This window comes from Thalassophryne amazonica, chromosome 11 (assembly GCF_902500255.1).
Source record: "Thalassophryne amazonica chromosome 11, fThaAma1.1, whole genome shotgun sequence".
Lineage (NCBI taxonomy): Eukaryota > Metazoa > Chordata > Actinopteri > Batrachoidiformes > Batrachoididae > Thalassophryne > Thalassophryne amazonica.
In genome coordinates this window covers 33,387,301-33,413,673 of record NC_047113.1, presented here as the reverse complement: position 1 = coordinate 33,413,673, position 26,373 = coordinate 33,387,301, and the positions used below count along the sequence as shown (strand labels likewise).

The 26,373-nt window shown below is 39.7% G+C and overlaps 3 protein-coding genes across 4 annotated transcripts in view; 1 reads left to right on the top strand and 2 right to left on the bottom strand.

Annotated features, from left to right (window-relative positions):
- Nucleotides 1-788: 788 nt before the first annotated feature.
- LOC117520705 (zinc finger and BTB domain-containing protein 5-like) lies at nucleotides 789-3,209 on the bottom strand. Its single transcript, XM_034182006.1, has one exon. It carries the CDS (start codon nucleotides 2,838-2,840, stop codon nucleotides 822-824), a length of 2,019 nt encoding a protein of 672 aa, XP_034037897.1. The 5' UTR covers nucleotides 2,841-3,209; the 3' UTR covers nucleotides 789-821.
- A 4,493-nt stretch (nucleotides 3,210-7,702) lies between these two features.
- tomm5 (translocase of outer mitochondrial membrane 5 homolog (yeast)) lies at nucleotides 7,703-9,909 on the bottom strand. Its single transcript, XM_034181300.1, has 2 exons — nucleotides 9,689-9,909; nucleotides 7,703-7,936 (listed from the first exon to the last, which is right to left on the bottom strand). The coding sequence occupies exons 1-2, from the start codon at nucleotides 9,807-9,809 to the stop codon at nucleotides 7,902-7,904; spliced, it is 156 nt and encodes a 51-aa protein (XP_034037191.1). The 5' UTR covers nucleotides 9,810-9,909; the 3' UTR covers nucleotides 7,703-7,901.
- Nucleotides 9,910-20,414: 10,505 nt separating this feature from the next.
- frmpd1b (FERM and PDZ domain containing 1b) overlaps nucleotides 20,415-26,373 on the top strand; it is a 104,700-nt gene continuing 98,741 nt past the window's right edge. For both annotated transcript variants that reach the window (XM_034181155.1, XM_034181154.1), the window contains exon 1: nucleotides 20,415-20,567. The gene's annotated coding sequence lies outside the window, so the exon portion shown is untranslated. The remainder of the gene's footprint in view (nucleotides 20,568-26,373) is intronic.

Genomic DNA, 26,373 nt, shown 5'->3' with positions numbered 1-26,373 from the left:
GTAGTATTTGCACAGATGAGTGCAAGTTGGTAAAAATACCAATGTTTTGGAGTGAAGTGTCACTAACAATGGGTTTGAAAAAAATTAATGATTGACAAGTCACTGTACAGGAAAAAAACAAACTAAACATTGATACATGGGCTCATTTACAAATTACGTAGACCAGGACACTGGCAGATTAAAGTTCACTTAGAGTCTGGACCAGCAGATTCAACGCTTACACTCTTGCTTACAGAGCCTCATACTACCTAGATATGTTCAGGATTGCAGTGCATGTGTGAATGAAGCACATGATTCCACAAAGACAACCATGATGATAATAATAATTAATCAAATGATCGACATGGTGTTCTTACAAAATAATGGGTAAAGACTAGTTCCACCAGATATTTATTTAGTCAACAATATTGACTAAATTATTTGATATTTAGAAAGTTGTCATCAATGTTGCAGCATCTTTAAGATATTTAATCATGCCTAAGATTTTTTTTTTTTTTTGCACAGTGCTGTTTATTCATACATTTACGCTTATACTTGATAGTGAGCACTTTATTCTAAAGTTAATGCTGATTTTGAACTGGGCACCACTCCAGTTTTATGTGGAATCAAGTGTTTCTGAAAAATAAACATTAAAAGAAATGGTGCGTGTTATAAAATTCCTCTATCACTTATCCTTAAAATACTCATGTAAGTTTTCACCTCAGTTTATATACAGTTTGATTCATTTCATATAATAGATTAAAAAACACAGTGTGATTGAACACGATGATTTTGGTTTAAAGTACAGACGCTGTCTCCCAAAGCTGAGTTTGAAGTGCAGGTCAGAGCAGGGTGTCCGTCTGTTGGCAGGTATTACAGTGTTTGTAGAGATGGGAGGATTGGCTGAAGCGTTTGCCACACTTTGGACAGGGGTACGGTTTCTCCCCTGTGTGGACTCGAATGTGCTTCTTACAGTCAGTCAGGTTCATAAACGTCTTGCAGCAGATTTTGCAGGCATATTTCTTCTCCCCTTCCACCAACAACACGTGGTCCTCTGAGGCAGCTTTCTTACATTTGAACAGAACGTCCTCTGAAGCTCGCGTTAGTGACGGGCGATCAACAGCGTCCACTGCTGATGCGGAGGAAGGATCGGGGTTTGTGCTGGTTTCTGATCCAGGTAGCACTTTGGGGGCGATACGCCGGAAGGTTATCAGTGAGCCGCCGCATCCTCTGGTTTTCCCGACCTTTGAGGGTTGAACAAGCGACGCGTCAAGACCGAAGCCGGGTGTGATGCCCGTCACAAACCTTGCAGCAGAACTCTGTGTGGGTTGAAGGATCAGCGTGTCACTGAACCCGGGGCTCTGAGTGGGGAGGAGCTGCTGCAAAGGGACAGATGTTACAGGAAAAACAAAAGAGGAAGCAGAATCAGAGGAATGAGAAGCGTTCCCCTTGTCAGTGTTTGGACAGGATTCGACCTCCGATGGAGCGTCAGCTGCAGTTGCTGCCGCGGTGGCAGCAGCAGTGAGGGCATCTGTGGTGACTTCCTCTGTCAAAGCCCCCATGACACTTTCGCTACTGGGATTAAGGAAGCAGGAAAAAGCCAATTCAGAAAGGCTGTCTAGACATTCACCATCAACGGATGCCTCCCTTACATCTTCAACCTCATATGGCACATCAGTGTGAAGATCTGAGCTCAATTGTTTCAAAGAGATGACTGGAAGTGCTGGTGTTTTCTCTACAGGTATTTTCTCATCATCCATTTGAGACTCCAAACGATTGCTGGACTCGTCTGATGGGGATGGAGGAGAATTATTGGCCAGCATCTCCAAATCTGAAGAGAATGAGCTCAGATGTTCTTTTTTCACATCAATCACAGCCATCTTCTGCTCCTCACCCTCCTCCTTAAACTCATCTCCCATTTTGACTTTCACCATATTCTCTCCGTCGCCATTCTTCTGACACATACCTCCCGTGCTGCTGTCGGACTGGCTCGGAAGCTGGACTTCCTCCAGCTCTCCCTTGGTTGCTTCGTATTTCTCCTCCACCTCCTCCTCACTTTGGCTCTGCCACGGCGCACCAGACACCTTCAGGGAGTCTGGGGACATCAGTTGGTTCCCCTCCTCACCGATGTTGATACTTCTGGTTACAGTTGGAGAGCGCTCTCTGCAGTTTTCTCCAGACATCCTGCAGGATCTCTTCCTGTCATCTGACATGTCTTTGTGTGACTTGCGCTTATGCCTTGAGGTTGGAGCTGCGCTCCACTCACCACCACCACCATCACCTCTCGCCCTGATCCCCTCATCTTCTACACTTCCAGACTGGCTCACCTCCACCCCGTCTCCCTCTTCCTCTAGATCCTCCTCCATGGCTGATGTAACCAAGCTGCACTCGCCCGACCCCTGCAAGGTCAGACTCTGCTGCTGCACTGATCTCCACCCTTTGGGTGGCAAGGCGGGGAAGTTTTGTCTTGACAAATGGAGTTTGCAGGCTTTGACAACGGCATTGAGATGCAGGTGCGAAGCGGCCAAGAGTACATCCATCACATTGGAGGCCCCCAAAGAGAGGGTGGAGGTGTAAATCATGTCTAGCAAAGTGGAGAAGGCCTCTGGGGTTACCACCTCTGGATCCAGCACCATCTCACCGGGGCCTCCTGGTCTGTCGGATACAGCTTGTCCTCCTCCATCGCTGCTGTTGCCGGAACTGAGGAGAGCCCTGAAGTGAGAGCTGCAAGCTGCTAGGATGGAGCGATGTGCTTGGAAGCTCCGGTCTCCAACTGTCACCACACAATCACACAGCTGAGCATGGAGGCGCTGGTAGTTTAGCTGCTGAAAGATGTGCTGAAAATGACCCGGGAAGTCCATAATAGGTTGTGTGTGATGAGAAGTGGAATTGTGTTTTTTTTTTTTTTAATCTATTTGTGATGCAGCTGGTAACAAAAGTAAGATGATTCCAAACAGCCACTCTATCTGTCTCATCACATAGGCTTGAGTCTTGCAGCCTACCTCCAGTCAGTCAGACAGGTCTGTGGGCGAACCTGGTCCGAGGTGTCTTTGTCTCCAAGATCTGGACGATTTCCGCTCAGCTCCTCCTCCGTTACGGCCACACATTAAATAGAATATTAAAAATGAACCCCGATCTTTTTTTTTTTTTTTTTTTTTATTCTTACTGGCCTCATTCACACACAAACCGCTGTTTTGCAGCCATTTGTCGACGCCTCCATTATCTAGAGTGGATCGCTACTACCTCCTGGCGGTGATCGAGTGAATGTGCGTCACTTTAAATGGCATTTCTGGCGAATAATTTTACATTAAAAAAATGTTTTAAACACTTACTGAAATGTCAGACGAGTTGGAATACCTTTAAATTAAAAGAGATCTTAGCTGAGAAAAAGTCAATGCTAGAAAACTAAAACGTGTAATACATAGTATTTATACAGCTGCACATATTATTTATCAACTATTACTTTTAATATTAATTGCATATTAAGTCTGTAAAATCTGATAACATATTTAAATTTAAAAAATAAAGAAAAAAGTTTTCTGCAGTTTGTTATTTTCAGATCGTTTTGATTAATCAACGCTCCAACACCAAAAGACATCTAAATATATCAGTTCTGTAAAAACAGACGCCAGAGTGGTTAGTCTGTTATATTGATTTAATATAAAATATTTCTTAATTCATTGTTGATAGCCCATAATTATTGTTTCTGCCAATCTACTAATTGATTACTTGACTAATTATTTCATCCTTCTATCCATTTTCTATCCCAGCTGTCACAGGACAGGAGGCGGGGTGCACCCTGTACACCAATCTATCACAGGGCCACATACAGACAGAATAACACATTCACACCCACACCAAGACCTATGGATAATTTAACGTTTCCAATTCACCTAGCCTGCACTTCCTTGGATGTGGGAGGAAGCCGGAGCACCCGGAGGAAACCCACACAAACACAGGCAGAACATGCAAACTCCACACAGCAAGGCCACAGGTGGGAATTGATCCCATGACCTTCTTGCTGTGAGGCAACAGTGCTAACTAACTAACTATATACACTCAACAAAAATATAAATGCAACACTTTTGGTTTTGCTCTCATTTTGTATGAGATGAACTCAAAGATCTAAAACTTTTTCCACATACACAATATCACCATTTCCCTCAAATATTGTTCACAAACCAGTCTAAATCTGTGATAGTGAGCACTTCTCCTTTGCTGAGATAATCCATCCCACCTCACAGGTGTGCCATATCAAGATGCTGATTAGACACCATGATTAGTGCACAGGTGTGCCTTAGACTGCCCACAATAAAAGGCCACTCTGAAAGGTGCAGTTTTATCACACAGCACAATGCCACAGATGTCGCAAGATTTGAGGGAGCGTGCAATTGGCATGCTGACAGCAGGAATGTCAACCAGAGCTGTTGCTCGTGTATTGAATGTTCATTTCTCTACCATAAGCCGTCTCCAAAGGCGTTTCAGAGAATTTGGCAGTACATCCAACCAGCCTCACAACCGCAGACCACGTGTAACCACACCAGCCCAGGACCTCCACATCCAGCATGTTCACCTCCAAGATCGTCTGAGACCAGCCACTCGGACAGCTGCTGAAACAATCGCTTTGCATAACCAAAGAATTTCTGCACAAACTGTCAGAAACCGTCTCAGGGAAGCTCATCTCCATGCTCGTCATCCTCATCGGGGTCTCGACCTGACTCCAGTTCGTCGTCGTAACCAACTTGAGTGGGCAAATGCTCAAATTCGCTGGTGTTTGGCACGTTGGAGAGGTGTTCTCTTCTCGGATGATGCGAAGGAGATGTGTTGCACTGCATGAGGCATATGGTGGTCACACCAGATACTGACTGGTATCCCCCCACCAATAAAACAAAACTGCACCTTTCAGAGTGGCCTTTTATTGTGGGCAGTCTAAGGCACACCTGTGCACTAATCATGGTGTCTAATCAGCATCTTGATATGGCACACCTGTGAGGTGGGATGGATTATCTCAGCAAAGGAGAAGTGCTCACTATCACAGATTTCGACGGGTTTGTGAACAATATTTGAGGGAAATGGTGATATTGTGTATGTGGAAAAAGTTTTAGATCTTTGAGTTCATCTCATACAAAATGGGAGCAAAACCAAAAGTGTTGCGTTTAAATTTTTGTTGAGTATATAACAAACATTGGCGTTCTAGTTTGCAGCAGGTCAGTACATTACCCTGCTTGTACTGGCTGTACACAAAAACAAAACCACAGGCCTGTTCTTGTAGTTGACTCAGCATTAAGGCCTCCTGTATAAAGTGAGTGTTCCAAAGGTCAAGGCAAATGTTATCTCATCCAGAAAGTAGTCAACTGTGTCATCAGCACCAGTGCTCACCCATGTGGTAACAGACCTGTGAAATGACCAACTTAAAGCACTTTCTAAAGAAGCCCAATTTCTTTGGGGCAGTAGCTTCACATTTTCCTCCAGCTCTTAGCTCATTGTGCCATTTTTTTGCTGCAGCTTTTTTAAAAATAAAAAAAATGTATATATTCCTGGACATCGCGCACCCTTTGCAGCTTTTTGTACAAAATGAACAATGTCAAATACTGAATGTGACAAGTCTATTTGTTTGGAATCTAGAAACAGCAGTGGGCTTGTCCAAAAGGTTTAACACAGTTGTTGTGAACAAACAGCTTCAAATAAGTATTTGTCTGCTGAGCATTTGGAGAATGTTTATTATTTATTTGGATCCCCCTATTCTTCCTGGGGTCCACACAAGTCAACAAACAATATACAGAAATCAAAAAATGCATTCAAAAATATGAGAAAAAAAAAAAAAACACAAAACAAAAACAAATCAAGTTCCAGTAAAATCAATCATCACATCTAATCAATTCACATACACAAAAAACCCATCTATAAATGATCAAAAGCCATACCCAGTTTGCTTGTTATGTCCACAAATATCGTTTAGAAGTAACTTAAAAGAACATTCATTTGAAATGAGTTTGATGCGTTCTGGTAACAAATTCCATTCCTTCATACCCCTAAGTATGCCAGTGTTTTTATGGCATCAGTCCGGGTTACAGGTAACGTAAAGTTTCCCACCACAGCATGCCTGGTTATGTATGCATGATTTTCTGAACTGAAGGAGAAATTCCTAAACAAAATACACGTAACTTAGTGACAATAATCTTTCTGGTAAAAATGATCTGTGAATATAAAAGTCTATCTTTAACATCCAGTTAAAATTTTTTATGCATTGTAATAGTATTTGTCCTATAACTGCAGTTGAGTGCTATACGAGCAGCCTTATTATGAATAATCTGTAATTTATTTATCCAGAGGCATTTGACCAAACTGTTGGGCAATAGTCCAGGTATACAAATAATACTTTAATAGCATAATTCAAAGTTGTACAACTTAAAAATCTTGGATGTCTTCTCATAATCAATAAACCCCTGCTCATTTTTACAGAAATATAATTTATGTTTTTTTCCATAATTTTGAGTCTACATTACACCCAGCAGCTTAATCTCATCAACTTGATTTATTCTCACATTTTGTTTATATGGGATTTTTCATAACGACTGGAACCAATAATCATGCAATTAGTCTTTATTGTATTTAACACTAACTTATTGGATGTTACCCAACCACCTTGTGCAATTCTGTATTTAAGACAGCTTCCATGTCATTGTGTGAGCGTGCGGATGTATAAATGGTTGAATCATCAGCATACATTACTAACTTTATCTTTGATAAAGTTAGTATAGTAACTTTATCTATAGGTAGTTACTATACTTACTAATTTACACTCCTGGTGTCACAAAAGCTGCCATTAAAAAACACTGTGTGAGTCCTGTTAGATAACTATAAAACCAAGTAAGAGCTGAAAGCTCAAATCCATAACCAGCAAGTTTTTCCAATAACAACTCAAGGTCAGTGATATCAAAAGCAGCAGAGAAATCGCGAAAGAGTGCCAACTATATTCTTATCAACCTCTCTGAGCCAATCATCAGACATTTGAGTCAACGTCGTGGCAGTGGAGTGACTCTTTCTATATGCATGTTGGAAGTCCGTGATTAAATTATTCAACAAAAAAAATAGTTACTGAACTATGTGAACTATGCCTGGACAGGGTGAAGCCAGAGAAAACTCTGGTTGAGGCTCGCAGCGGTCCTCACGTGCACATCAGTCATCCGACCTGGCTATAGGAGCAAAAAGACTAATCGCATGTAACATGTGAAAGATAAAACATTTACACGCTTCTTATTTTCTACATTCACTGTTGAGAAGTAAGGCCTATACAGGTCATGAGGTCCACTGGTAAACCATGCTTATCCACACATACTGGATGAGAGACGACAACTCCACCTGGACAGGACACCATTCCATTGCAGGTTGCTTCCCCAGCCACAGCTGGTTACCCACTTACAGCTGAATGGACAGACAATGCAGATGAAACATTTTGTCCAAGGACACAGACAGGGAGCTTGACTTGACTGGGAATCAAACCCAGGTCAACATATTGATCACCCAACTCCTTATCCCATTGAGGTACAATAAATTAATGAACTATTTTGACAATGTGAAAGGTGCTGCAAACCTCTTTCCGTGCATTAAGTATTTTTTTTTAAAGGAGTGGTCGAGCATTTTTTTACCTCAATCTTCACCTTAAAACTAAACTGATACATTCACCATAACTTGCCTTTATTTCACAAAATCAAAGCCAGGCTTAGTTTACTCTTGGTATTTATTTCAACTTAAAAAAGCAGTCTAATGTCATGATAAAGAATATATAAAGAACAAAACTAAATGATTCATCAGGTGCAAGAACACTGGTCATCTTCCACAGGTGTCTGCCGATGAGCGCCCATAATGTCTCTGATGCAGAAGAACATCTGCTGGATGAAAAGAAAGACCAACCACTCTGCTCAGATGCTGTCCAACTTCTTTAACACGTAAGGAGCTAAAAATAGAGCAAATACAACCAGTTAGGTTCTGCTACAATTAAAATGAAATAAAATAAACAATACACCGTCACTAAATCGTTCAGGGCCCTTGGGCGAGGCACTTAATCCCCAAGTTCCTCCTGGTGTGTAGTGAGCGCCTTGCATGACAGCACCCTGACATTGGTGTACCAACTTATTGGGACTTGTATTGTAGTCTGTGGGATCTGAGCAACCCAAGTAATAGTTATGACATTTGTCAGAGGGGGCCAACAGCGCATGTTTTCACTGCAGTCCTCAGAAGATGATTTAAATGATTTTACTGAACAATTCCTCTCCTCTGCACAAAAGATTACTACCATTCCCTGTTCCATTTTATTTATTTATTTGGATAAGGAATGGAAAAATCACAACATTTTTGCTTCAATCATTGAAACACTTTATGACCAATCACAGTCCTAAATCCCAGAGACAGAACTGACAAAGTCGTCTGTATTGGCGATGTGATGCGTTACTTTGTAGTTTGAGTATGAAAATTTGTGCACATTTTTTACTTCTGTGTCCAGGTCAGCTTCCATCCTTGTCACATCAGTAACCATATGAATTTTTGTGAGCTTTCCAACTGAGAGATGCACTCATTTGGAGGAATCATACTGAGCTGCAACTTGTGACCGTTATTATCATTAGACAAATAATGTTTATGAGTGAAGTGCCTCATTGAAGAGAACATTTCATCTTTCACCTCATGAAATATTCTTTCCATTGCATGAATGAAAAACATTATTTGTTTTATATAATGCCTAAAATAGATCCTTGTCATTTGATAGAAAAGGGACTTACATTTTGGTGGTCTTTTGAGGTCAAGAGGTTCCAAACAGTCTGACACAAACTTTAAATAAATAGCAATCCAATCCAAAATTGTTCATTATACAGCCAGTCTCACACTTTTTCATGCCCGTCACAAAATGAGTGACATTTTTATTACATGTTTTTTTATTTTATTATTTCTAATCCTACCCCTTCTCCTAACTCTAACCACAACGTTAAGTCTCTCCCTTCCCCTAACCCAAACACCGCAGCCCCCTCCCCGTGTCACTCCACATTTCGTGTCCCCATCACAAAATGAATTCGTGCCTCCATCATGAAAAGTGCCCCATTTTTATGACGGCCTCAGGAACCATTAATTTACTTTTCGTAATACCATCACGAACTGCCTTGAGATTGGGTTGTCATTATAACAGTAAACTCCTCAGTCCAGCGAAAAATTGCAACAGAAATTTGTCAAGCTCTTCATTTGACAGCGCTTCTACTTCAGAAAATACTGAAAATGCCTCCAGATGGCTTACTGGATTTGTTTTTCTTGTGTTAGAACAATGAGCAGTGTCATTTAGCTCATTCAAATCGTTGTCTGTCACCAAAACAAATCCCATCATGTTTGTTTTCAAAGTAAGCACTATCACTGTTCTTACGTTAAGGTGGGCACAGCATGCAATGGTGCAAAATGTATGGAACCGAATGAGCCATAGCCTATCACGTGATATACAAACCACCAATCAAATGACAAGGATCTATGATCTGTGTATGTTTTATGATCACCTGAGTAAATGTGTAAAAATAATTAACACCGACTTCACCTTTAATGCTGATTTCATATTGACCTGCTAAAATTTAAAAATCAGCAAATATCATCTAATCAAATAGAGTTACAGTTAAATTAAAAAAGTGGTTTTATGAAGAATCGATCCTAAACCTCTAACGGCACGTGCACTTACTGGCTCGTAGAAGAGCGACATATATAAGAAAGTTTCGTAAAGATGTGATGACATCTTGCCGCATCTTCTTCTTGAGCATCTCTGGGTCCATTTTAGGCCCAAGTCCTTCGAGTTTAATCATGACTGACTGCTGCTGACGGTCACTTTGTTCGCCTTTTTCAGTAAAGCGACGAACAGTTCTCTAGCATGGGAAACCGGAAATTACGTCAGTGATAAGTGACGGCTACTGTCAAGGGACAATCTTCATCATAAACAAGAGGCAAATAAAACCCATCAATGTGTAGTACGTCACTGGCATATCGTACTGGCACGTGTCCGTGGGTTTCTAGAAATAAACAAATATAAAAACAAAAACCAAAAAAAAAAAAAAAAAAAAAAAAAAAAAAAACGAGGCCTGAAACCTGTGAACTGTTCAAGTCGAACTGCTTTAGTGGAACTATGTATCATGTGTACCTGACACTGCTGTTGGGAAAACTTGTTTTGCATCTAATGCTCGTAAAAATAACAAAATAATTCGTGCCCTATTTCAACAGGATATAATATCTGTGCCCAATGTATTTTTTTACTGGTGAAACTTTGTAAATGATAATATCTGGAACCAGAGCTGGTCCATCCTCCAAAAACCTATGATAAATAACAAAATGAAAGATGTAGCGTTTAAACTTTTTCATAGAATTTACCCCACAAATCAATATATGGTAAAAAAAAAAAAAAATTCTCAAAACTATTGATCCCAGCTGTTCTTTTTGCAAAAAAAAACTCCTGAAACTATTAGTCACCTTTTCTGGAGCTGTCCAGTCACGAAAATCTTTTGGAAAGATTGTCAGCAATTTATCAGTAAGTTGGATCCTGCTTTTTTATTCAAATTTGAACATGTCATTTTTGGTATTCACACGAATCTCCTCAGAAACAAAAAGATGGTTTTAAATTTAATTGTTGTTTTTACAAAATTTTACATACACAAATGTAAATTTTCAAACACAGCTTTATTTTTCCCTGTTGTTATACAAGAAATTGAAATGTATTTGTCCTCCATAGCAAAAAGCTCAAATCAAAAAGCAATCCTTACATATAATAGCTGCTTGTCACTTAATATATTCAACATTTCTTGATCTCATATTGTATAGACATTTTCTTTTGTATTTTTTTTTTTTATTGTGTTACCAAAAAATGTATGTAATATATATATAATTGCTTTTGCCTTCGCCTCCCCCTGGCATTCTGATGTTCATGTAGTTTACGTTAAATATTACTAAAAAGGAACTCCTTTTTTTTCTTCTATTTCCTTTTTATATCTCTTTGGCCTTATGTTTTGTTCGTTTGTTTGTTGTTGTGTTTGTTGAAATAAAGTTTTGAAAAAAGAAAAAAAAATGACGCCTGCACGTTATAAATTACCTTCACCCCTTTTTTCAGTTGTGTTTAATTTTGTAAAATAAGTTTTCCCTTTGTTTATCTTTAGCCTTCCTACCCATCCATGACATCACAAAGTTGTGATGAGGACAAAAGTGTGACTACCCTCTGTCAGTTAGTGGAGGTAATTTTTGGCCGTTTCTTACCAGTATCTATGATTTCTGAGTGCACATTCAACTTTAAAATCATTACGCACATTACGAGCTGACAAAATCAGCCCAAGCATAAAATATTACTTAAGAGTAAACAAAGATATGGATGTGTGATTTTTGTTAATCTAAAATGGATTATTGTTTGTGAGATATTTTGTGGTCTTTAAAGGTTTCATGGTAACTGATATTATCTTCTTATATAAATTATGTGATATAAAACAATATTATTTACCATAAATATATTACTGTACACAAGTAATATGGCCTGTTACAGTGTAATAATAATATTTTAATAGCAATATAGATTTATGTAAATGAACTGTATATCTGCAGCACTTTTCCTTCTGATCTAGAAGCTCATAGCGTTTTACGTATGTTGGTTCACACACACCCACACACCAGTGTCAGCGTGCTACCAAGCAAGGGGCTCAGTGCACGCCAGGACCAGCCTTGCCTGAGAGACTTTATTGATTTTTTTCCAGTCTGACTAGGATTTGAACCAAAGCTCCTCTGGTCACAAATTCGCCTCTCCAATCTCTAAACCTCTGGATTATGCAATGCTAGTGATTCATGCATGTCTATTGGTTGGTTGGATTTCACCAAGATTACAAAAAATTAAATAAATAAATAACTGATCTGATTTTCATGAAATTTGAAGAACGGGGCATTGGCCAAGAAAGAACTCATTAAATGTTGGCACTGCTGTGGATCCATGGGTGGCGCCAGGAATTCTTTACATTTTTATTCTAAACTCAAAACACAGAAAAAATTGGGGCAGGGGGTGGGGGGAGCATTTCTTTGTGCATGTCTCATGAAAAAAAAAAAACCATGGTCCTCAAAATAAAATAAACTAAACATAAACACACACACGCATAAGTAGAATTCTATGCAGTTTTGTGCATCTCTGGAAAACAATGTGGGTATAATGAAATATTATTTACCAATGACAAATTCAAGGGTTGGGATCTGCATTCCTGTTGCATCTTGGTAGCGTTTTACCACTCAACTGAATGTCTCTTTTTCTGTTATATTTAAAATAAGCATCTTAAGCTTTAGCAACTGACTTGAGTTTTGTGTGTGTAGCCAAAATGAAGACATTAAAGAGGTCATACTATAAACCTTTTCAAGTAAGTAAATGCCTATTAAAGATACTAGCTGGGGTACCAGCACTGCCCGGGTTAACCTGTTTTAGACATAAGCCAAATGCCAATCATTTGTTTTTGTAATGCTGATGTCTTATAAATATAATAGTTAATGGGCTAAAGTTTGTCCAGCAGAACTATAAGAGGTGGACTCCCCAAACTAAGTGGAAATATTTGGTTAAAAGACAAACACATTTGAAGTGGATTGTCTTACAGACATAAAGACATGGATGACCTCTAATTTCCTGCTTTTAAACTCAGATAAAACTGAAGTTATTGTACTTGGCCCCACAAATCTTAGAAACATGGTGTCTAACCAGATCCTTACTCTGGATGACATTACCCTGACCTCTAGTAATACTGTGAGAAATCTTGGAGTCATTTTTGATCAGGATATGTCATTCAAAGCGCATATTAAACAAATATGTAGGACTGCTTTTTTGCATTTACGCAATATCTCTAAAATTAGAAAGGTCTTGTCTCAGAGTGATGCTGAAAAACTAATTCATGCATTTATTTCCTCTAGGCTGGACTATTGTAATTCATTATTATCAGGTTGTCCTAAAAGTTCCCTGAAAAGCCTTCAGTTAATTCAAAATGCTGCAGCTAGAGTACTAACGGGGACTAGAAGGAGAGAGCATATCTCACCCATATTGACCTCTCTTCATTGGCTTCCTGTTAATTCTAGAATAGAATTTAAAATTCTTCTTCTTACTTATAAGGTTTTGAATAATCAGGTCCCATCTTATCTTAGGGACCTCATAGTACCATATCACCCCAATAGAGCACTTCGCTCTCAGACTGCAGGCTTACTTGTAGTTCCTAGGGTTTGTAAGAGTAGAATGGGAGGCAGAGCCTTCAGCTTTCAGGCTCCTCTCCTGTGGAACCAGCTCCCAATTCAGATCAGGGAGACAGACACCCTCTCTACTTTTAAGATTAGGCTTAAAACTTTCCTTTTTGCTAAAGCTTATAGTTAGGGCTGGATCAGGTGACCCTGAACCATCCCTTAGTTATGCTGCTATAGACTTAGACTGCCGGGGGGTTCCCATGATGCACTGAGTGTTTCTTTCTGTTTTTGCTCTGTATGCACCACTCTGCATTTAATCATTAGTGATTGATCTCTACTCCCCTCCACAGCATGTCTTTTCCTGGTTCTCTCCCTCAGCCCCAACCAGTCCCAGCAGAAGACTGCCCCTCCCTGAGCCTGGTTCTGCTGGAGGTTTCTTCCTGTTAAAAGGGAGTTTTTCCTTCCCACTGTCGCCAAGTGCTTGCTCACAGGGGGTTGTTTTGACCGTTGGGGTTTTTACGTAATTATTGTATGGCCTTGCCTTACAATATAAAGCGCCTTGGGGCAACTGTTTGTTGTGATTTGGCGCTATATAAATAAAATTGATTGATTGATTGATTGAAGTCCTTCATGCAGACTTTGTTTTGCAATCAAATTTATAACAAAATTACACACAAAAGGTAGGTAACAGTAAATGTAAATATCAATGAATCAAAATTGAGGTAGTGGTGTATTTCACTGTTTTTACATTGAAATTTTACAAACATAAAATGATTGTATTCAGACAGGAAGGCAAACTGGGTTGTACAGGACAGTCAGGTGCTTAACAGTTGAGAACATAAAGTAGCTGAAGAAAGGGATTATATAAACAAAGATGGCCAACACATATACAGGGCTGGAAATTTGAATCTGCCTGGTCATACCCACAGCCTCAGCCTAAGCATGCTGTTGTTTTGCTGAGTGTGCTGTGGCTGTGCTGTGCTGAGTGTGCTGTAGAAAGGGATTGACTAAACAGAGATGGCCAACACATATACAGGGCTGGAAATTTGAATCTACCTGGTCATACCCACAGCCGGCTATTTTGGGGGTAATTTTCAGTTCAACTTAAAAAAAATGGTACCAGTTTGTTCCCCATGCCATGAGGATTCAGAATATATATAGTTTTTAGGGCTACATATTATAGTTTGGGAGTTTATCCCGGACAGACAGAAGTGGCAAGTTCTGCAATTATGAATATCTATACTGACTCATGAGATATTTGATTCATACACTATATTGATATATCCAGCTTACACAGATAATTGGCGCATTGGAGACACATTTTAATATCTGTACAGTAGGCCGATGTAATGTGTTTTTAAAATGATTTGCTATACCCTTTATTGGAAGCGCATGAAGGAAAATAAGTTTATTTGGCTGTTACCTCATTATTTGCAGTGACTCCACAGGTGCTGCCATGTTCAGTGTTGTGTCAGCACAATGGCTCCTATATGTATGAACTCCGGATTGAGGGATTTGGTTCAAAATTCCCAACTGGAGCTGCAACTTCAAGTGCTGTTCCAAAGTTCTTTTTCAAACAGGATGCTGGAACCGTTCGAGTTTCAAGCTCTTTGGAATACAGCATTAGTTGACACTTTATCTCATTCTTTCTGTGTCAGTTGATTTCAAAGACAAGTATTTTTTTTAACAACCTTTGTCATATTGTTTAGTAATCAAGTCTCTGAGTGCTCTACACACCTTTGACAATTGCATCATATGAGACAAATCTCATTAAAAAAAAATCTGAACAAGAAATGCATGGATACCAATAGAGCACTGACAGTTGAGCTCTAAATTAACTCCAAATTCACTTTCTCCCCAAGTTGCACATTCAACTTGCAACATACTGTTGGAAATATTATATTTCTATACTTGGTGCAGACTGCAGCGCATCATACACGCAGTGGAGATGGTGATCGACTGCAATCTGCCTTCCCTACAGGACCTGTGTTCCTCCAGGGCCCTGATGTGCGCAAGGAAGATAGTGGCCGATCCCTCTCACACAGGACACAAACTTTTTGTCACCCTCCCCTCTGGCAGATGGCTGAGGTCCATCAGGACCAAAACCTGGACCCCCCCCCCACACACACACACACACTCCCACAAAGTACAGACTGATCATTCCTGCACTGGAAGGTACTTTACGTACATCTGCATGCTTTTGCACAGCTCCAATCCACTATGTTATATTTATTTATCAGTAAACATAGTTTTACCCATTTGTTTATTTGTCTAATTGACTCCTTCACTTCTTACAGAAGTATTTTTTTCTTTTCTTTTTATTGTTGTTTATGCACCAATGACATCAGATCAAATTCCTTGTATGGGAGAACTTACTTGGCAACAAATTAAGTTCGGATTCTGATTCTAGGTTGTTCAATCAATATGTGATCAATATATGACAAAAAATTAACTATGATTTACATTATTCTCTGGGATGTTACTACAGAAGAGAAAGAACACAGTATTAAGTTTTGGGTCTACATCTGGTTTTGTAGATGATGCTGTATAAAAACCTGAACTGTTCCTTGTGCAGAGAGTAAGGAAAAGTCTGAAGATTCTCCGGTGATATAACTGGGAAACCCAAACAGCATATGTCTGCTGTTCTGTCAGAGCCCATGGTGTGGAACAGACTGAATGCTGGACACAAATGCAGACTTACAGACTCAGAGGGTGGAGTATAAAAAGGCTTTATCTTGGAACACAGGTGAGGATACGATACACAGGTGGTCAGTCAGCAATACAGAAGTACAGGAAAGTACAAGGCAAAAAGGCGTGGTCAAATAGGCTGGGCTCAGTGGCACGGCGAGACAGTTGTAACATGGGCTGAGGCAAAAAGGCAAAGAAAAACAAACGAGGCTGTAACCAGCAGAACACAATGATCAAGGACTACAAAAAAAAATAAAATAAAAAATACGGGGTCTGTGATGAAAAAAAGAGGTCCTTTTTATTTTTTTCAAAAAATAAATGGATTTGATTCATATGTTTTTACGTCAGACATGCTTGAACCCTCGTGCGCATGCGTGAGTTTTTTCACGCGTGTCGGTGATGTCATTCGCCTGTGGGCAGGCCTTGAGTGAGGAGTGCTCCACCCCGCCCGTCGGAATCTCTTTGTCTGAATAGCCGCTGCGGACGACGCGCGTTGCTTTATCAACATTTTTTCTGGACCTGTGAGGAATATCCGAGTGGACACTATATGAGAAATTAAGCTGGTTTTCGGTGAAAAGTTTAACGGCTGATGAGAGATTATGGGGTGTTTCTGTCGGTGTAAGGACTTCCCACGGAGCGGGACGTCGCGCAGCGCTTCCAAGCGCCGTCGTCGGCCTGTTTCGACCTGAAAACATTCTAATTTAAGGCTTAATTCACCCAGGACGTCGTGAGAGAACAGAGAAGATTCAGAACAGGCCGGCATGAGGACTTTATGTGGACATTCCACTGTTTAAGGACATTTTGTAACGAAAGACGTGCGCGCAAATTTGCCGAGTTGTTTCCGTGACGACTCGGCGAATCTGTGTGGGCCGCGACAGGAAAAACACCTCCGTGTTGAAAACCATTTGTAAAATTCAGGCGGCTTTTGATGGCTTTCAACAAGTGAGTAACTGAGAAATTGTTTAACAGCTTGGGCATGTTCCAACTTGCCCGTTAAGGTTTCCAACAGAGGTGTTTTTCCTGTCTCGACCCCCCGCGGTCGGGTCCGGCCTGACATGCGACTCTGCCCGCACGTTCTTTCATTACAAAATGTCCGTTAACAATGGAATGTCCGAATAAACTCCTCATGCCGACTTCTTCTGAAAGTTCTCTGTTCTCTGACGACTTACTGGGTCAACAGAGCCTGAAATGTGGAAGTTTTCAACTTGAAACGGCGAGACGCTGCCGCCTCGAAGCGCAGATCGCCGTCAGGCGCCGTGGGCCGTCCTTAAAGTGACACTACCAGACCAAAATCTCTCATCAGCCATTAAATTTTTACCGAAAACCAGCTGAATTTATCGAATGGTGTCCACTCAGTTGTGCCTTACAGTTTTTGAAAAAATTTTGATCAAACAAAGCAGCAGTCTCTGAGCCATTCCTAAACAATGAAAAAAACGACGAGAGGGTGGGCGACTCCTCACTCAAAGACTGCCCACAGGCGAATGACGTAACCGACAGGTGTGAAAAAACTCTTGCATGCCCACGAGGGTTCAAGCATGTCTGATGTAATCACACGTGATTCAAATCCATATGGTTTTTGAAAAAAATAATAAGGTTGGATACTTTTATCACAGACCTCTTACACAGGCTGGAATGAAGACAAGAAGTGCAACAAACGAGCAGTGAGGGAGTGAACCAGGTGGGAATACAAGATGTGGTGACTGAGAACAGGTGTGTGGAAAAACTCAGGAAGGGGCGTGGAAGACAAAGATGAGGGAGGACAGGTGCAAGATAGTGCAGAGGCTAACACACAAAGCAGAGTGGAGAAGAGTGAAAGAGGAACAAGAAGATCAACAGAAGGCATACAGAACTATAACCAAGACATTAAAGGTTGGGCCAGAACCTAAACTGGAACTCGCAATGTGGCAAAAGTATAACAGCTAATACAACTAATGACTACACAGAAAATAAATGATAAACAGAGCATAAAACCAGTAAAAAAAGCAATATGCACAGAAAAGAGGTAATCAGAACCAAACCAAGATGAGACTAAACAAGTGACTAAAATAAAATGACCAGATAAATACAACCACAGACTGAAACCATGATAACCAGAAAATCAAAGACGAATGGCTCACAGATAAAAAAGACGAAACAGCACATGAGCCCAGATCCAAGGCAAATCATGACAAGCTCATATGGCTAGAAGACTGAAAATGTCCATTCTAGGATACAAAAATACAATGTGTGGTAGTAGTTAGGCAAAATACAAAGTACTTGTCAAGGCATTTTTCACTTTTATATGGAGAAAAACAAGGAATTATTAGAGAGAAGGTCTTGAGCCATCCCATCGCTTTCCCCTAAAAGGTTCAGAGCCTATCAAGTACCATTAAGCAAATTTTGGGGCTGTTATATGTAACTGCTTACCCCCACATCCAGTAAACAGTATGTGGGGTGCTACTTTTTTATGACTGTTACAAGGTTGATTTAAACTATTGTGCTGTTTTTGAAAAAGTGTACTGAGTGGGTAGTATTATTCAGATGGTTTGTATTATTTAGGCATTGATGGTTTTTAAAAAAAAAGGTGGGCTGTTGGCATTATTTAGCTATTTTGAGTGTATGGTGTATTTCTAACTGCCTGTATGGATGCCCCACTCACCCTGAGGCTTGATTTTTGAACAATATTTAAAATTATGACTGGTTGTTTAAAAAAAAGTGAATTTATCCTTTATAACGCACAGCACCTGTGGAACAAAATATCTGAGGTCAACTCATATTATTGAGCTGACCTCAGATATTTTGACTCAGTTGACTCATTGACCTATCTTGATGTATGTAATTTTAATGTTTTAGTTTTAATGTATTTTTATGCCTTTGTAAAGCACGTTGATTTGCCTTGTGCATGAATGGAACTATAAGAATAAATTTGCCTTGCCTTGTTTTTAAATAGAAAGATTTGCTGCTTGTCATGCCTCCTTCAAACAAACATAATGTCTGAAAAGTAAGTTCTAATATAATATAACACAATAACAACAATAATAATAATAATTGCTATTATTATTATTATTATAAAGAAGTTACTGCTTGCCACGTCCCCTCTAAAGCAACATAATGTCTGAAAAGTAAGTTACGATAAGATTAGATAAGATACATACATCTTCAACTGCTTATCCGGGATCGGGTTGCGGGGTAATATAATATAATATAATATAATATAATATATTATAATATAATAATGATAACACAACAATAATAATTTTTGATGATGGTGGTTGTTATTATCTTATAAAGGAGTTGCTGTTTGCCATGTCCCCTCCAAAGCAATGTCTGAAAAGTATAATTATAATCTAATATAATTATAATATAATAAGGACAACAACAACAATAATAATGTTGATGATGGTTATTATTATTATCATTATAAAAGAGTTGATGTTTGCCACGTCTCTCCAAAGCAATGTCTGAAAAGTATATAATATAATATAATATAATATAATATAATAATGATAACACAACAATAATAATTTTTGATGATGGTGGTTGTTATTATCTTATAAAGGAGTTGCTGTTTGCCATGTCCCCTCCAAAGCAATGTCTGAAAAGTATATAGTATAATATAGTATAATTATAATATAATATAATAAGGATGACAATAACAATGTTGGTGATGGTTATTATTATTATCGTTATAAGGGAGTTGCTGTTTGCCACGTCCCTCCAAAGCAATGTCTGAAAAGTATATAATATAATATAATATAATATAATATAATATAATATATTATAATATAATAATGATAACACAACAATAATAATTTTTGATGATGGTGGTTATCTTATAAAGGAGTTGCTGTTTGCCATGTCCCCTCCAAAGCAATGTCTGAAAAGTATAATTATAATCTAATATAATTATAATATAATAAGGACAACAACAACAATAATAATGTTGATGATGGTTATTATTATTATCATTATAAAAGAGTTGCTGTTTGCCACGTCTCTCCAAAGCAATGTCTGAAAAGTATATAATATAATATAATATAATATAATATAATATAATAATGATAACACAACAATAATAATTTTTGATGATGGTGGTTGTTATTATCTTATAAAGGAGTTGCTGTTTGCCATGTCCCCTCCAAAGCAATGTCTGAAAAGTATAATTATAATCTAATATAATTATAATATAAGGACAACAACAACAATAATAATGTTGATGATGGTTATTATTATTATCATTATAAGGGAGTTGCTGTTTGCCACGTCCCTCCAAAGCAATGTCTGAAAAGTATATAATATAATATAATATAATATAATATAATATAATATAATATAATATAATATAATATAATATCTGACCTTGTGGAGAAGGGTGGGGGCAGCAGGGGTCTGGAGCAGAGAGAAGAAGCTGGAAAGTGAGAGGGAGGGATGAGATGGAGGAGGGATGGAGGGGGCGGGCTATGTTGTGAGCTCAGGGCCGAGGATTACAGATCGGTTCCAATACGATGACAGCATCCAGGACGTAGCCAAACCCCTCACGCACATCACCATCACCACCCGGCCGGAGACCGCCACGGATATTTTCTGAGGGGGGAGAGAAAACAAATTTAATTAAAAGGTGTCTTATCTTCTCCTCCAGATCCCACCGACAGTGATTTTTTCACTTTTCTTTTTTTTCTGTGGGGAATAATAACCGTGTGAGAGTCTCCTCGGAGCACGAGGTGAGTTCGATCGGTGTTTCCTCGTGTTATTGTCTGATGAAGCTGCGCCTCGATCCTCGTCTGGCTTCGATTCGAACCGTGAAGCCCTTTAACCGACGGTCGTTTGGGCTAAACCCGCGCCCCTGTATGGAGAGTGACGATGGAGAGATTTAGAAATCCGATTAAGATTACGAAGGACGCAACAAAGGCTGACCGTTTTGTTCTTTCTTTAGCCTCCTGATTTTAGATTTATCATTAAAGTTTTATCAGCGTGACGAGAAACTGTATTTATTATGAGCCCCACATATTTTATGATTTGGATTCACGACGTGGAGATTCACCAGCACACGTCTAGTCACGGTGAGATCCACGCTGCCGAGTGCGCGCACAAAACGGACGCATTATGGAGAGTAAAAGGCGCATATTATGAATGGGCGTAGGCCATGTGCAGCTCCATCGGACTGTAGGCGTCTTTTTTTGGGGGGTGCCAGCAGAGACACGACCATCCCTGAAGGCTCCCACGCCGTGCCACGCATGACAAGCGCGACACAGCTAAACCGGAACAATGCGTTTTACGCGGCGTGATTTAACGCCACCTCTCAATCTCACGCGCTTTTCGCCACATGATTGCCATTTTCCTTTTGTTTCCTGTGATGGTTTTATTCCTCTTTGCCGCTTGTGTGCATGCGCATTCGCGTGTCCGTGTGTGTGTCCGTGCTGCAGGCTTTGCGCTGTGACTTTGCTGCTGCTTACAGCATGCGATGGGAGCTGCTGCTCTGAGGTCAGCGGCAGAACTTGCACATCAGGAAAGACTTGATGCCTGGCTGCATTTAGTCCGTGACTGCTCTTCTGTCCCACTTTACTGCAGCCAGCCAGCCAGCCAGACTCTCCACACTCGAAGCTGCGTGTCTGTAGGGCAGAATGTGTTGCTTTGTGTCTGCAGCAGCCGTTTAACCTTTTGCAGAAATTGCATCAATGTTGCTGCAAGCAGGCTGCTGATCAGTTGATGCCATAGTTGCTTATATGTTGGCAATCGATCAGCAATCGAATGCATTCTCGTGCATCTCTGCCTCAAATGGAATAAATATCACAATCCTGCAAAGAGACGTGACCTCATTGATGTGACAGCTCCATGGTGATGGCACAGTTGAATGACAGTGGTGTCATAATGTAGGACTGGGACATGCTCTATTTATGCACATATAAGGTTGCAATTAATGGTTATTTTCATTATTGACTCATCTGGTTGTTTTATTTTTTTTTAACAGTCACCATATTTTCTGGAGTGTAGGTCGCACTGGAGTACTTGTCAAAAAATGCCTCTTAAAGGTGAAAAAAAAAACATTTAAGTCCCACTGGAGTAAAATGAACCAACTTAAAAATCTGTTTCTTAAGTTAGTAAGTTAGAGTTGATCTAACTTACTAACTTAAGTTCAAACAACCTCATTCATTCAGGTGTTACCAGTTGAAACAATTCAATTAAGTTGCTTCAACTATTGTCTTTTTCAGTGCCTCTTTTTCTGCTACACTGAAAAAATAATGCATGAAAATTCAGTAGGTATATCTTATATATTATATTCCAATTCTAAGGTGGAAGTATGCTAGTATACTAAGGTATATCTAAAAAGGAAGAGTAAAATAGACGAGTAGAGTAGAGCCACTTAGGTGCCTGGTCTTGATAATCAGGGATGGTAGGTTGAAAAGCTTTTTTATCCCTTGGGAACTCTCCCTACCCACCCAAGCGGCTCAAGAAAAAGGATATATATAATAATAAATAATAAGACATAAGAAAGATAAGACATCATATGTATAACTGATAATTAAATAATAAGGGTAATAAACAACATATACAAAAATATGGTATTATATAATATACAAGAGTAGGTTTTAAAACCTAAATATTAATACAGGAGAAGATTGTAGTATAGGTATTTTAGTATGTAGATATGTAATGTAAGTCATGTATGCATGACTTACATTTCCATGTGATCAGAATGGGCCCAAATAACATAAATTTCTTAAGTTCTCTCAATTACAAACATGAGAAACGGCATTATTTGGACACATTCTGGTCATGTGCAAGCAATGTACGCAGTTAAATCATGTAAATCCAACAGACTTTTTTCCAGTGTATGTTTATTGTTGAGAAAACAAGAAAATTATTTGGACACATTCTGATCACATGGAAATGTAAGCCATGCATTATTTTTTCAGTGTATGAGCTCTTTAATTTGGTATTTTTATGCCTTGTTATAGTGTACTGTTTATTATCACCATTTTTCTTTTATTATTTCAGTTTATTTTGTTTAGTGCGTAGATTCTTGGGAAATTCCTATATAACTAGATATTATAGTTACTATTATTAAAAACAAACTTGTGATTTTTTTGGTATATAAATTGCACTGGTGTATAAGTTGCAGGGTCAACAAAACTAGTAAAAAAACAACAACAAAGAAAAAAACTGAAAACCTGTAACTCATACTCCAGAAAATACAGTAAATGATTGATTGTTTATAAAAAGGCAGAAAAAAAGTCATTCAGAAGCACTGAGAATGTAAGCATATGATATACTCAAATTTTTTAAGTCCTGTTGTATATTTGGCATATTTGCTGCAGCACAGGTTAGGCTTTGAAGCGTGCACCTTTTTGCTGTCCTGCCCATGAGAACCCAAGCAGAATCCCAAATCTTTAGGTTCCAATCCCACACATGTTGACCCCCACATTCATATTTGTTGTTCATTGAATTGTATCTTTATTATATGTTTATCTTTTCTATGTAGAAGTTGATCAGGTTGTTGTGTTTGCACAGCTCTGGTTGTGCCACCCTTGGCATTTTTAAGATAGTGAGATTGTTAATACCCCTATCACACTAGAGGCTGAATGAGCCCGAATCGCATTCGAATGAATATTCCACCCATATTGGGCAGGATTCAGTTTATTTCATTTATAGTCAAATCACAACAACAAAGTTGTGATTTGGCGCTATATACATTTGAAAATGTCGGACAGCATTCTTCGAGCAGTCTAAACAGTCGTGTGGCCGCCTCAGATGTTTTGCACATGTTCAAAACAGTCGTTGTGCAATCAGGGTGGAATCACTATTGAACAGCAATCGAAGTGTCATTTGGCCGCAGTGCATTCTAAACAATAGGATGTTCGGCATGTTTCCGCTATGTCGAATGGTGGCCGAATGTCCCAAATGTGCACCTCGAGTGCTGCTGGATTATATTCTGGTGAACTGCAATTGGATCACAATTGTATGGTTTGTAAGGGCATTCTTATTGTTCTTACTGTAATCTGGCAGCTGTTAAGGTACTCTGACTGTGTTCCACATACATTTGTACTGTGTTCGGAGGATCATGTGCACGGCACGTGCACGACTCATTCAGGCAGGTCGGAGTGCAGTCTGGGTGTTCGGACGGCTGTCCTCCACAATTCTTATTCCCTTCCAGATTTGGCACAAATTCTGTTGTTTTCTCTTTTTTTTTTTTTTTTTTTTGACATTCTGCATGATTGGGTTGTAATTGTCTTGTATGTCGTTGGTCCACCCCAAGTGTAAATTTAAAATGGTAAAAAAAAAAAAAAGAACTGTCCTACTTTGCAGTGTTTAAGAAAATCAGCTGTTCCCACAACCAACTCTTTAGCCTCCTGGTGCTTCCTGTCTTTCTGTATGATTGTGAGACTTACACACTAAAGCGACTAAACACTAAAGACTGGATTTCTTTGGTACTAGACCTCTTTGGAGGATCCTTGGGTAGGGTAACTGCTGGAATTACCTTGTGTCAAACGACCGGTCATTTACTGCTTCCATCATGAGGGAACGTGTGACATTTTGACTATGTGTTGCGTTTCTGTGAGAATCCAACACATAGGTGCCTCAGTGTCAGGGACCCCAGCAGTTGGAAAAGACAGGTACACCCCGTATACCCTGGGACCAGTTTTTCACCTGGGTGACTGCACTTCAGGATCCATGGCGGTACACGTGGTGATATGAGACACCAGCACATGCCGCTGAGAACTGACTTGACCATGCCCAAGATTCATATCTCAACGTGTCCAAAGCTATAGATTAGATTTTGAAATACACTATGTGATAGTGGTTAAGAATTAGAGAAGACTCCTTGTGACTGGAGGGTTGTAGGTTTGAGCTCCCAGGTTGTATGGACAAAAAATGTGGGCTGGGAAGGCGAAAGAATCACATTTGTCTCACACTCATTATTACCACTAAGGTGCCCTTGAGCAAGGTCCTTAGTCCCCAAGATGCTCTCCAGCATGTGAGGCATCAGTTTAAAGTGCTTTGAGCATCTTCCTCAGATAGAAAACAAATTCAGTCCACTTAGATCTTGCAAATTCACATAAGATTTCATATGTTGTTGGTTGGGGGTAGGCATGGGCCGGTATGAGATTTGGACGGTATGATAACCGTGGGCAAAAATACTGCGGTTTCACAGTATTACGTATAGCTTTAAAATGTGCTTTAACAACATTATGGCTATTTGCATATGAAGTGTGCCTGATTCAGGTGCACTAATTGACGCAATGTATACCGCTATGAGCACTATACCACTGATAACTTTAGAGAAAATACCAAAATGATAGTCACTCTTTTAGACATGTAGCATCTGCGCCGCTGAAAACATGACTTAAGCCTGGTTCACATGACAGGATTTTAAAATTATCTTTAGGTTTCCAAAACCTGAGAGACCACACATGTGAAGATAAAAAATCATGGATCTAACAGGTTTGGTCGTACAGTGTGTGGAGTTTAGCCACACGGTAAGAACAACAACACACACAAACAGATTTCACACAGGAACATTTACAGTTCACACAGGAAATCTCGCAAAATCTCTCAAGATTAAACGTGACTTCAGATTAAACAAACAGAGGTACTTTGTGGACTATTTACAACAGAGGGAAAAACAATACAAAAAGAAAAAGAAAAGGTGCTCTTTAAAGGAGTGGAGACAACACGACCACCGACTTTTTGGTAAGTCAGAACAGCTGTTTTGATTTTATTTTCCGCTCCGTACGTCAGTCACCTCGCTTTCTGATTGGCTGCACATCACATTCAGCAGGCTGCATGCTCGTTTGTGGTCGGAGGACACCACACATGCTGCGATATCGAGCCAAAAAAATCCAACATGTTGAATATCCCCGATTTGCGATTGGAGCGCTCCTGACGCCCTTCCGAGCAGATCAGAGCGCTCTGAACACACCACACACGGCAGGAATATCTGATAAGATTATTTTTAACATCATCATGATTGTCGGGGCGTCCTTAAGATTGTCGGAAGGGGAAGATCGGGTCCTATCGGCCTAATTATCCTGCCGTATGAACCAGGCCTTACTTGCTTAGGGAGAAAAGTGGCTGGAATAAGGTCCAGAACTCCGCATGCTCAATACTTGGCCCAGCTTCACCAACAAAGTACTTGGAATAGATGTATTTGTCCTTCTTGACATGTTTGTGGGAGAAATTTGGTCGACCACAAGCACATCTCGAGTCCACCGCTTGTACTTCTCAGTGGTTTCAAAGATGGGATGAAGTTTACTCCTTCCATGTAATCCTTTGTGTGTATCTTGAATTGCTCCGAGTCTGACACAGGCCAAAGCTACGGTGCTTTGTTGCCACTGTTTTTGGTTTGAAGAGCTATTCTGTGGTAAATAAAATGAAAAAGCCAGTAACTTTTTACTTTTAGACAGAAGGAAAAGTTCAGTGCAGGCTTCGCCTCCTTCAGCCATGATGCAGAGCTAGCTAACGTTAGCTGCCTGTTTGTAAACAGAGACAGAAGTGCGCGCCGGGGGAAGGGCGGCAGCGGCCACCTCC